This window comes from Macaca nemestrina, chromosome 2 (genome assembly GCF_043159975.1).
Source record: "Macaca nemestrina isolate mMacNem1 chromosome 2, mMacNem.hap1, whole genome shotgun sequence".
NCBI lineage: Eukaryota > Metazoa > Chordata > Mammalia > Primates > Cercopithecidae > Macaca > Macaca nemestrina.
Genome location: NC_092126.1, coordinates 175958088 through 175971878, shown reverse-complemented (window position 1 = coordinate 175971878; position 13791 = coordinate 175958088). Strand labels below are relative to the sequence as shown.

Sequence of the window (13791 nt, the reverse complement as noted above, 5' to 3'; positions counted from 1 at the left end):
TTATGTTAGCACTCAGAAGGTTTCAGATTTTTTTGAGCATTTCAGATTTTTGGATTAGGGGATACTGAACCTGTAATAAATATATTTTGCCTTGTAAGTTTGTAATATCAATCTGTCACCTCCTCTAGGAAGTCCTTCATGATTATGATTGCTTGAGCCAATTCAATTCCCTCCTTATTCTAATCTCTCATATCCCATATTGTTAGTTTCATACCTTATAACACTGATTATATTTAGTTTTAGAGTTTATTATAAACTGTATAATGTCTTATATTTAAAAAAATTTCATATTGTATTATATGTAAGTATTGTCACTGGAAGACTAAGAAAGTTGGGATCAAAAACAATGACAAGATTTAAACTGCAGTAGGTCTACCCACTTGCCTGGAGAATAGTTGTTATTATATCACAACTAACATGTATTGAACATTTTTTCCAAGGCTCAATTCTTAAGTGTATTACATAAGAGTAACTTAATCCTTGTAACAACTCTGTGAGTTAAGTCTTATTTACCTTATAAGTAAATATTTACCATTAGGTGAGGAAACAGGCAGAGAAGGGTAAAGTAACAGCCCTTGATGGTGAAGCTACAAAGTGGCAGAACTGGGATTCCAACCCGGGAGAACTAGCTTCAGTCTTCTTGCAGCACACAGGGGCCTTGATGATTCCGCCTCTGCCCGTCCAACCTTAGCTCTGGCCACTTCTCCTGCATGCTGACCTGTGCTGCACCCTTACTGAAGCTCATCGCTGCCAGAGCAGGGGCATTTTGTGAGTGCTTTCTGGGGCCAGGCACTGTGTTCACAGTTGACATTGAGTAACTCATTCTCTCAAGAACCCTGTGAGGCTGGTTTATTATTTTCCCCATTTTATAAATGAGGAAACTAGGTCAGAGAGGTGAAATAACTTCTCAAAGGTCATAGAATGAGAAATTCATAATACTAGATTTAAAGCCACATCGTTTTTCATTAAATGATGAGATAGGCAAAATCTGAGACAGAGAAAAGTTGATTTTTACCAATATTTGTTGAATAAAGGAATGATTATGTCCACATCTTAAATGCTGAGTTTTTAACAATTTTAAACAAATACAGATTTAAATAAAATGGAAACTTTTCACTTTCTTTATTCTAATTTCTGACGTCAATGAAATGAGGTAATTTATGTTTCTGCTTGTTGGTGTGTTTGAATTAGATATGTGCCTCCTTTAGGCTACTGTATTGGACTATTCCAGAATACTTTAATCTATTGAATTCCAAACTCCTTGCCCCAATGTCCTACCTGAACCTCATCAAAACTTTTATTCCCTTCCCAAAGTTTTATAGCTTACTTTATTTAAATTCTACCCTGAAAAGGAAATGAGCTCTCTGAGCTTTCTCTTTTCTTGGGTGGCTCCCCCTTTATGTCACTCTTCACTGTCCATTTTGGCTGGACCTGCCCATCCAGCCAAAGAGCCCAGCCTCTACCATCTGTCCACAGTGGGGCTCAAGCCCAGAGAATTGGGTCCTTCTACCCAGCTTGATTTACAATCACATTTCCTCCATGAGTCCCTAGGCTGCATTGATGACACTGAGTATCCTCCTTGGGCTCTCAGAGATGAAGGCAAAGGTAGTGTGGAAGGTGGGCAGAAAGAGAGCTGGGCTCAAAAGAGAAGGGTGGAGAGCAGGAAGATAAAGGAGGCATCCTTCACAAGAGAGGTGTGGTTATTGTCAATTAGGTGGTTGTTGGAGAGCACAGTGATGTACACTGTTGCATGTTATTCTCACAGTTTCCTGTGAAGAAGGCAAGTAGGCAGAGTGGCATTGTATCTACTCTATCAAATGAGGAAACTGAGGCAGGTGATCTGAGTTATCTCAATTGCTACTGCAGTTCTTTTTACAACTGGCCTGGAGTCTGTTCTGGACTTTCATACTAGTGCTCAGCCACACAGATTATAGTGTTAGGAGAACTTGACTCATGGGGTAAAATCCATACTCCAGCAGCCCCAGTGCCCTGAGGAAAACCAAGGATGTGTTCTTCCAGTTAGCAAGATGACTCGACATGTGTTCTGCTTGTGGGAGTGCTCAGCTCTGTGCTGCTGTTCGGTTATGCCCGCCATGGTGGCCAGGGACTCTTCTCAGATGTAGTGCACCACTCGCGTCAGGTAGCCGAGTGCAGTGCGCTGGTAACCAGCTTCTCCTTTAACTCTCAGATGGAATCGTCTACCCCAAAACCATCTCTTCTCATAACAGACACCCACCGCCTCCATCCAGACCTCCTTCCATCTCTCAAATTTCCTTTTTAACTTACCTTGGAAACACAGGCATTGTATTTCTGACCCCTTTCCCTCAGCTCTGACTTCTTGCCAGACAGTTACTGAAGCCTGGCAGTTACCATCTTTGATTCAGTTGGGGTCTCACATCTCAGCTGGCTTATTTCCTTAATCTTCCAGTTAGCCTCCTGCCTCCAGTCACCCCCAGCCAGCATCACCCTGCACTCCACTGACAGAATTACCTGACTACATCTCTCTGACTGAAAACCTCAGCTGGCTCCTCATTGCCTCCAGTCCAATTTTCAAACTTCTTCATGTAGAATTCAGATTCTCCCACTATACTCCGATGCATGTATTTTTCAGCCACACTGAGAAAGTCACTTTCTCAAACACACAGGGTTCTTGCCTTCATACTTTTCCACCTCCTGTTACCGCATCGTTTCTACACTTGTGAGAGAACTCCTGGTTTTCCTAAGGTATGTCTTAGACGTTACCTATCTTCCTTCCAGCTGTTCCCACGCAGAATGAAGGCTGCTTCTCCATCCTCCTGTAGACCTTGTCATATTCCACCATTATGCACTTACATTTTTGTATATGACGTTGCTGTCCCCTGCACATGAGTTGCAAGCAACTAAGGGTTAGTTAGGCACATTTCCTTTGGTCATCATTTTATTCCCTAACACCTACCAGATACAAGTAGAATATAAGCTTCTTGAAAGTAGCAGTCTTTGTGGCTGGCATGTCATAGGTATCTATTAAGTATTTGTTGAATGAGTGAGTAATCAATAAATGTTTGAATTAGCAAGGGTAGGAATGTATGGCTCAGATACTACCAGTGCAATACCCCTTTTGTTGACCATGTGTTCATGCCAGCAGCGCATGGTTGTGGTCTTGTGTCTTGCAAAGTAAGGACAGGCTCATGATAACAACCTAGCTTTCCAAACTACTCACAGTGCATGCAACTGACTTTATCTTGTTTTGTATCAGGAGGCCAGTTCACACTTTTATGTATTCAATTTCACTATATGAATTGCTCCTGTGAAAAAAATACTACATTATTGAAATTCTTAATTATACTAATCACTCCCCTTCCATGGTTATTGAGAATTATAGCTAAATCAAGGAGAGAATTGAATTTGGGTAAATCAAATGAGTATGTACTTAACAAAAATCCCTTTAGCTATTTTCGTTTTTGGGCGTATAGCAACACCTAGTGGCTTTACCGATTATTTCAGAGATTATTTCTAGAAACAGCTTCTTGGGTTTTTTCCTCCCTTATTTAACCACTACTTATTTAATATTTTTTCTTTACTCTTAATTAATGAACAAATGTCTTTGGCCATTTATTTTGTATTTAGAAAGTAAACTGGCTCTAGCATAGGAATAAATATTACAAAATTGATTTTTATCCATAAAAAGTGTGCCCCACCTAATAAAAATAAATGAAGTACTTTAAATGCAGACATCAAGATGATATAGCTCAATATTTTAAACATTTCACAACCTCTGGAACCTTCTGAATAATGACATTGCTCAAATGGGAGCCTTTTGTGGGAAGTATTCTCTCCCTTTTATATAGATAGAATTTCTTATTTCTTTATCAGATGCATGTGTAGAACAGTGTATGCACAGATATATACATTTTATGGGATGCCTTGCTTATCAGGTACTCAATAATGAATTCTTCATGTTTATATTTGCCATGTCATTGAACTGTTTTTATGTTTTGAGATTTTAGAACCCCAGAAGAAATATGTCTAACCTGTGTCACACGGATTTCTGCCTTCTTAATAAGTGATGTGTTTTACAGTTTTTCTTACCTTGACAACTTAGAATTATGGTTGCAAATAATTATTGCATTGAGCTGATGCCTTCTAGAGAACTTTGGGGGCTATTTCCCTATTCAGTTTGTTTTAGACAGATTCCAGTGCTTTATGAAACATTTGTATCTGTTCTTTACAGCTTTTCTGTCTTCTCCTTTTCTTAGCCTGCTGCTGGCATTGTTTCTTTCTTTCCCAGCCCGCTTCTTTTTTCTTTTCTTTGTCTGCCCTCTTGGCCCCTTCTGATACGTTGTCTCTATTCTTTTGTGGACTAGAGGGTCAGCTAACCAAGTCGGCTAACTACATAGCTTAGTACTAACCCAATTCTCCTGGCTCCTAATTTTGTGCTGTTTCCACTATACTACACTGAAGATGTATGCAAAATCTGTAATGCTTTAAAGTAAGAGTAACTAGGTTTTGAGAGAGGACGTGGTCCACTAGAGTAAAATCCACAGCATTAGTGATTCTATTACTGTTATTTTAGCCATTGGATAGCATTTGTTGTACTCCTGGCCTGGTCACTATGTATGTGAGATTCTTCCTATTCACATACATAGGGAGAGAATTAAGTTAATCAACAGATACTCATTGTGCATCCCCTCTTTGTCAGGAGCATGATAAGCACAAACATGTGTAGACTTATTTGATTGCATGCTAAAATTGACAAACCATGTGCAGGATTATAGATGCCTTCATAATTATGTGTTCAAATAGGAAGTTTTATATGAGACCATCCATCCTAAAGATTTGCAAAAGGTATTAATGAACTTTTCAACTTTCTGAATTGATGTGTTGTTGTGGCCAAATAATCTATAAATGACAGTTAAAAGAAAGTTGAATTTTCTTCATTCTGTTAATATGAACTCTAAGCCATAGGGCAATTTACCTCCTCCTAAGTGGTCACTATTTCTTGTGCATTGTGGGATCTGAAATAAGCATATATGTTATATAGACTTTATGCAGTGTAGCTACTCTAAATAATAATACATTTAATTCCAAATATCTTCTATAGATTTCTGTCTTATGCACACCTATTTTATTAAAGCTTTATGCAGACATTTTATAATTTTCAAAAAGTCCTAAGCTTGAATGTAAATAAAGTTTTGATTATTTACCAAATAATCTAGGAGTCAAACACATAGATTTTTTGATAAAGCAGAGAAGTTGATTTTCTAAAAATACTTCTAAATTATAAAGATATATTTTATTCAGGTATTCTTCCAATAAAGGAGTTCCCAGTTTTTTGTGGCTATAAATTTCAGGATTTGTTGGCCTTTTTAGTTCATTTTGTGTCTCCTTGGTGGGACATTTGGCACAGCATATCAAATAGTCAGTGACAATAAGAGGGTCAGGCTTTGCAGCCAGACCACAGGTGGCAAATTAATTAAAGCTTCTGCACCTTCACTAATGTGTTTCTCTCTGGGAGAAGGTGACCATTACTCTTTAAAATCCAAAGGTGACAATTAAAATTTCAAATGTTTGCTCCTGCCCCGTGGCCTGTGACATTGTTAGAGAAACACATCCTCAGTGTCTTAAGAGGGTCAGTGAGAAACTGTTTTTAGGAGCATGATGTGGGTGACTAGTGGCTCTTTCCATAGGGTTTACCCATCAAATATAATCACATGCAGCTATTAAAATTACACTGGAGAAGACTTAGTGATGCAGAAAAATTAATATTAAAGTTTTTTTAAAAAAAGAACATTCCATAACTGCAGTAGAATGTTCTATTTTCGTTTAAAAATTACCTACATGCACAACTGGAAGAATATATAAGAGTATTAACAGTGCTTATCTTTGGGAGGTAACATTGTAGGTGATTTTTCTTCATTTTGGTGGGGTTTTTTTTTTTCAGATTTTTAACAGTGAACTTGGATTATTTTGTAATCAGAAAACAAGTTATTAAAACGTATTTGTAACTTTCATTTTTTTCTTCAACATGAAAGATGATTTTTCCCCCTAGACTCTCTAACTTCATTATTCAGGAAAGTGGGCAGGAATCACACTGAATTGGGATTAAGAGAACTATTGTCAGCTTTCATTAGTTCTCTCCACAAATACTTGTTGAGTATCTACATTGTACCCAGGCAGTGTTGGAGATAATGCATTAAATAAAGCCCCTGGGAGAGGAAGTACAATAAATAAATATTTACATCTTGTGGTGATCAGTGTTTCAATAAAGACTAAGGGGATTTTTTAGCATTGGGAGGGGAGGTGTCAGTTTTTTCGTCTTTGAAAAGTGAGGGGTTTAGATCAGAGGAATAATGAAATCCTTCCCTCTCTAACATTCTGAGCCTCCTATGACTTTTGAATAACAGTTGACTACCAAAGCAATTCTCACCTAAATGCAAAAGTGGGTCAGTGTTAGCATTGAGATAAAAGAGGAAATGTATATCCTGAGAAAAAGACTTGATTAAAAAGTGACGTTTCTGTAACTGTTGTTGATAATAAAAATCAGAAATGAAGATAGAGCATTAAATGTTTACCTAACACAGTAAATAGTACAAAAGAAAATATGTTATCTTTCTTTGTTTCAGGTATCCTCTGGCACATGCAGGCCTGATGTTTCAGAATCTCCTGAATTACGTCAGAAGTCACCATTGTTTCAGTTTGCCGAGGTAATATATTACAATTGATACTTAACTAACAAGGAAATTGTAAAGTGGGCTTAAATTGGGGCTGATAACAGTAACTGAAAGACATGAAGAACTTTACTCAGCTCAACCATAAGTGGGAAAATAGAATCCAATTTTGGAAAAGGTATTTTGGGTCTCTAGAGTTCTTAATTAAGAAATAACTACATTTATGCATTTGTAGAAGCTTATCGTTAAAGTCATACTAAATATTATCAACCTCATTACTAATTTTTACTCATGGATAGTAAGGTTAAGAATATATTGAATTGCTATTAGAATTTAGTAATTTATTGATTGTTTATTGATAAAACAGAAGACAGAATCAGCTCATGGTTATTGGCTATGCAACTAATCTATGCATTTCTTTTTCTTTTCTTTTTTTAGTACACTTTCATCTTAATTGAAACTTTAGCATGAGGTTGGCAGTTTTCAAAGTCTTCTTTTGTCAGACTTATTCAGCTCAATAGGTCTCTTGACACTGGTTCAAAGAGATGGTGTATAAAAGCACATTATCCTTGATATCAAGTCTAGAGTTTAAGACTGCTCAGAATATCTTAATTTACTCTAGAACTCAGTATGAGCCCTCATTGATAAATTTTTTTCTTAAACTTTAAGCCACCTGGTCTTTCCTTGATCATTTGAATTGTCTTCGACCAGACTTTCTTCACCACTGTCATCCTTCCTGGTGTTTGCCCAACTGTTTTACAGTTTTGTACAGGGGGAACATTTTTTATTTTTTATTTTTTTTTAGAGTCAGAGTCTCACTCTGTCGTCCAGGCTAGAGTGCAGTGGCATGATCATAGCTCATTGTAACCTGGAACTCCTGGGCTCAAGGGATCCTCTCGTCTCAGCCTCCTGATGACTAGGACTGCAGGCGCATGCCACCATGCCCAGCTAATTTTTTTTGTTGTTGTTGTTGTTTTAAACAGGGTCTCACTACGTTGCCTAGGCTGTTCTTGAATTACTGATCTCAGGCGATCTTCCCGCTTCAGCCTGTCAGAGTACTGGATTACAGGGCATGAGTCACCACGCTCAGCCTGCACTCTTTTTTTTTCAGAAGCAGTTATAAGCGTATTAAGATTGGTCCCAACTTTGAAAGCAGAATGGCTTAAGAGATGATCCTTGAACCTTTAAAGATCTAATGAAACCTCTAAAATTTCACAGGAAATTTTGGATATGTTAGCATGTGTACACTTTTGTGGCTTTTAACAGCATTTCTAAGATCCAGAGAGATCCCTGATCCTATTGCTTTTATATAAAAGGTCTCTATCTCCAGGAGCTCCTATGTATTTATTAATTGAAATCCTTATCTTAATATTAATTTATAATAACATCCCCCGCTTTTTTTTTTTAGAACTTATGAGATACTTTTTCACAAAATTGGATAGATTATAACACTGGTTCTATTTTGTTCACTGCCTGATTTAATTCTTAAAGGAATATATTGTATTTAGGTATAACCTACAATATTTATGTATTTTCCCTTATATACATTGTTTATTTTTTTCTAACTTTTATAAAGGATTGGTAGGGATGAAAAGTAATGTCTGAAATAAGTTGTACTGAGTTTATAATTCCTAAGACTTAAGGAAGATTTCTCTGGGTTCATTTTTGGATTCTGTCATACTTGCACATGGCGGTCACTTGAAATGACAAGATTCATGGTTTGACCAAGAAAAGTTCTAAAATGTTATCCTTGAATGTCTTCAGAACACTTGGTTAGATCTTACAATGGATAAAATGGTTTATTTCTACCTAGTTTGTTAAATTGGATTTGGTTGATATTTGTTGTTCTTACTGATATTTATTCTAAAAATGCTTATCTGATTAAAAAGCACAGTAGAATGAAATTTTCCTGATGGCTTCAGCAGTGGATACAATTAATTAGTCAGTCAGTCTCTCTACTAATTTTTTTTTTATTTTTATTTTGAGACGGGGTCTTGCTATGTTACCAGGCTGGTCTTGAACTCCTGGGCTCAAGTGATCCACCTAGCCTCCCAAAGTGCTGGGATTACAGACGTGAGCCACACTGTGCCCAGCCTCCTGATTCTTTCTCATTCCTAAACATCACTTTTATACTGTATAACTATGTGGCCCTGTTGTTTTTCTAACCAGTTTAACTAAAATAAAAAAGCAGTTTTTGTAATTAAAGAGTTTTGATGAAGGTGAATTTACTGCTTAGTAAGTAACCTTTGATGGAGTTGTTGGTGAACAGTTACTTGAAGGAAAGACTTGTGGGATTGGGAATGGGCTGAAGTTATAATGCCCAGGCTTTCTGCTCCTGTGACCCACTTTTATCCTGTTTTATAGCTGAATAAAAGGATTTTTCACTTTGGAACCAAAATTACTAACTCACCTTGCTCCCAAAATGTCCTTGAAAAGTATTTCCACATGTTCCTCTGAGCAAAGTCAAAGGAAGCTACCATAATTACCAACTGGAAACAAAAGGTCCCCTAGTTGAATCAAGTATAAGGTGGCAGACTCTATTCATTGTCACCCACTGACGTGTGTGTGTGCATGTGTGTGTGTGTGCATGTGTGTGTGTGCGTGTGTGTGTGCGCGTGTGTGTGCGTGTTCGTGTTGGGTGGGAGGATGCAGGAGCTATGAAAGAAGAAAATACTTTTCATATTTAGTAAACCATTTATTGAGTTCTGGTGCCATGCTAGGTAACATCTTTTATGGCTTATTTTTTTTCACCATAATCCTCTAAAATGCAGATTATTTTCATCATCATCAATTTACAGTGGTGAAAAGTAAGTCTCAAAAAGTTTAGCTGAGCTGGCCAAGGTCATGTGGGTAAGTAAGTAGCAGAGCTGAGATTCAGTCTCCCAGATACCCTGACCCGCATCCATATGCTTCACCAACACTGCATCACAGCTGCCTCTAACTAGAGAAGAGCTTGGAGGGAGTGGTGTTGGGAAGAGAGTGAGGGAGTGGCTTTACTTGCAGCCTCCAGCTTTTAATAATACACATTTTTTTCCTTTTTTTTTAAGTAAAGAAATTTATTTCAACAGGTCTTCTTAACTGCTATTTGATATATACCTGGTACCCTTACCAAAGACATAGCAAATGAGCCATACTCAGTCTTTGTTCTTTATAATCATCTGTTTTTAGAAACATGGCCTTTGTCTTCTCTTATCAATTATAATGCTTTTCTAAAGGGATTGAGGGTAATGACTCATTTTTAAATCTTTATCAGTGTCTACAGTTGAAAATATATGGCAGAATCTTATGGTCTGATGTGGAAAAATGTCATTGTGCATTAAGAATTGCTCGTTTCCTTTCAGATATCTTCAAGTACGTCCCACCCTGATGCTTCTACAAAGCAGTGTCAAACATCCGCCTTGTTTCAGTTTGCAGAGGTATGGCCTTTTAAAAATGCTTTTTGGGCTAAGAAAACTTGTTGAGCTCAGGAATACTGGAATGGAGTTTTTATAATGTATAGTGAACTTTAGGCATGCCTGTTGTCATTATTAACATAATGTACATAACAGAATATTTATTGCTTTTTCTGCTGCCTTTGATGTAATCATAGTCAAATCAGCTCCAGATTTTACACCCATTTTATAAGGATTCATCAAAGAGTTCATTCAGAATACCAGTAATGTGTTTATTTCATTTTATCTTGTTTTTAATTTATTTTAAAAGCTTGGAAAAACTGCTGTCAACACGAAGGCCAGAAGGTTTCGATTTATTAAATTTTTCCAATAGTGAAATTGATGCTATAATTCATGAATAACACTCTCACAGTGATTGCAGTGGTGAATACGACCTGTTAAATCAGGTTAAATTAGCTTTCAATGTGATGTAGCTTCAGCCAGTATTTTTATTAGTGTGTAATCCCAGGCTTAGATCAGGTCAGCTTTTGTAAGATCTCAGATTTCTTTGGTTTGTCAGCCGAAGAGAGCACACACCAGAGAGCAACTTTTTTGGTTGGTATGCTGCAGAGACAAATCTGATATTCTTGATTTTGCCACAAAAGCCCTGGCCTCAACCGTATGTTCATTTCTAATGAGCACTATGTGGCAAATAATAAAACGTATATAGTTTATGAAAATAAGATACTATCTACTTTAGGTCTTTTCTTCTTTTCGTTTTTATCCCAACTAAAAAATGCATATCATAAACCAAGCAATTTTTTATAGGGTTGAGAGAAAATGACAAGCAGGACTGCGCTGTTTAATATTGATGTATTGAATCACTTTGATTCATTTGAATAAAGAGTACTGCATAAATGGAATGTAAAATGATATCCTTTTGGCAGAAGAAAACCTACCATCTTACTTTGAAAATGAGAAAAAATTACTTTTGGCTCTTACAAAAAAAAAAAAGAAAAAAAGCTGTTTCCTCTTGGGACAACGTGTGTCAACTGCTATGACTTTATACCATCGGCTGGTCTGCTTATGTATTAGGCTTCCCTGCCATAGTATTTGTTTAGCTGCTGAGGGCTATTGTATAAAACTGTTAACAAAAATATATAATGTTATTTCATAAAGAAAAATTTGCTTAATTAATCTGAATAAATTAAGATTTTGTTCCAATTTTCCATTATAATAAGGAAGCTGTTATTTTCACTGTCTAGGTGAAATAGTTTTGTTAATAATACTTTCTTGCTTTCTTCCAGTTATTGATGCCCATTAATTCTTCAGAGTTAAAAAGGAATTTTGCCATATTGACTAAATTTATTTTTAATGTTAATGTCTGAGCCAGTTCTATCCAACTTTTCAGAAACGTTTTTTTCAAAGCAGAATTGATTTGCCATGTATTCTGTTTGATTAAATTCTGTACTGCATAGCAGGAATATTAGAAAGGTAGTGGCTCATCTTTGACACATCTGATATTTACATATGCATTGACTACCAAGAGTATGCAGCTCAACTTAAAATACCAGTATGGAATAATGGAATATCTCAGCTCATGCTGGTTCTAACTCTTATCACCGCTCAGCCTATGATTCAGTGTATGATTTTTTTTTTTTTTTTTTTTTTTTTGAGACGGAGTTTCGCCCTTGTTACCCAGGCTAGAGTGCAGTGGTACCATCTCGGCTCCGTGCAACCTTCACCTCCCAGGTTCAAGCGATTCTCCTGCCTCAGCCTCCTGAGTAGCTGGGATTACAGGTGTCCACCACCACGCCCGGCTAATTTTTACATTTTTAGTTGAGACGGGGTTTCGCCATGTTGGTCAGGCTGGTCACGAACTCCTGACATCAGGTGATCTGCCCTCCTTAGCCTCCCAAAGTGCTGGGATTGCAGGTGAGAGCCACCATGCCTGGCCATGATTGTTATTTTAGCAACACCAGCATCACACTTGTTAGCTCCTGAAGTGCTGGGGACAGCTCTAAGGGACCAGTTTGGTGGTGTAATAGCCACCATCCTGTGATTCTGCAGGATGAGATCCCATGCCTTTCATAAACTAATTTGTCCTTGCTGCTCAGTACACTAATTCTTGAATGAGATTTGGTCATTGCCTCTTAATTATACTAAGTTTTTTTTTCTAGAGAAGAAAAGAACTTCTTACTCAGAGGAGAGAGTCATGCAGGGTGGCATTTCCAGAGGTTGCCCCTTTGCTCTACAGCACTCATCTCCTGAGGACTCTTGGGGTTTTTAGCTATAAAGTGTATGCAGGATTCGAGGAGCCTTTTAAAAAATTATTAATTTGTATACTTAATTAGGAGTTGTTTCAAAATATAGGAAGGCATATATGACAGAAAGACCAAAATAAAATGGATGGTGTAAAAATATACATGTTCTGTTTTGCCCTAGAATGAGATGCAGTCCCCACAAGTATATAACTTTTCCTGGTTATATTTTGCAACCATTGGTAATAGCCCTAGTTCCTCAGCAAATTAAATTATTGTATCTTTGGCTATTTAGCTGTAAATGTTATGTGTCTTTATACAAGAGTAGTTCATGGTTCTCAAAGGATACATAACCTCTCTCTTCACTTTCCTCCTCTAACCCAACAGTACCCTAACTTTCAATCTTTAACATCTTACAATCTGACCACATTGTCAGACCAATACTGGGCTGGTTTTATTTAAGGCTAAATAAGAGCTAACTAGATGAACTAATAAAAATATCTACTAAAATCTGCTATGAGCATGTGTATTGCAATAGAAATAGAATAGGCTGTAATTACTCACTGTGATATCCCTAAAGCTCTTAGAATTATTTCGTAAAACACCATCACCTTTGAGAAAACCCAAAGACTCTTGAAATTCTTGTTTTAATTAGTCAAAAGCAAAGGTTCTCAAACTTTATAATACATCAGAGTCACCTAGAAGGCTGTTTACACACAGATTGCTGGGCCACACCGCCAAAGCTTCTGACTGATTAAATCCGGTGCTGGGCCTGAGAATTTGTATTTCCAACAAGTTTCCTATTAGAGAACCACAGTTTGAGACCACGGCTCTGTAGTTATGTGTTTTTTTTAAAAAACCCAAATTATTAAATCATTATTGGTAAGGCACTTATTAATATCTCTGGGACTTCACGGTGGAAGGGTCAAGAGAGGAAGGGATTGATGTATAATAGAAAATTACTGAGTGGAGCACTTTATAGCCCTTCTCTTTTCAGAGGGATTCCTTGTCCTATTATGTACACTTAAAGAGAAGTGGGTGTTTATATAAGCTAGGAAACAATTTATCTTTTAAAAATATTTAGCTTTGTAATATCATTTTAAGACCAGGCATGCAAAATTCTCAGAAACTATTTCTGTTCATTTTATTTACAAACGCTTATAATGCTGGGAAGAAGTTAACTAGATTTTCTCTTGGAAATGGGTTATTTATCGTGTGAAATGTTTATCTGAGAAACGTACTTTTAACAGTAAACCCTGGTAATTTCTTTAAGTGGAAATGTTTTGTTTTGTTTTGTTTTTTTCATTGAGTCCTGATCTCTTCCTTGCAAGATGAGAAAGATATTTTTCCTTCTTAACCAAATCTGATCATTGAAAAACTCATTGAAATTAATCTATATGGAACCGTGAAACTGAATAAACATATTTGTTTGTAGGTACCTCATAAATGTTTACATTTAAGAGGAGAAAAATCAGGATTTTGAAAGAAATACAGAACGCAGAGACAGTTTCT

The 13791-nt window shown here is 36.8% G+C and overlaps 1 protein-coding gene across 12 annotated transcripts in view; it reads left to right on the top strand.

Moving 5' to 3' along the window:
• LOC105477538 (BBX high mobility group box domain containing) overlaps positions 1-13791 on the top strand; it is a 269896-nt gene that overhangs the window by 201670 nt on the left and 54435 nt on the right. For all 12 annotated transcript variants that reach the window (XM_071092481.1, XM_071092474.1, XM_071092475.1 and 9 more), the window contains 2 exons: positions 6603-6683; positions 9989-10063. In XM_071092481.1, the coding sequence (XP_070948582.1) occupies positions 6603-6683; positions 9989-10063 (156 nt within the window). The remainder of the gene's footprint in view (positions 1-6602; positions 6684-9988; positions 10064-13791) is intronic.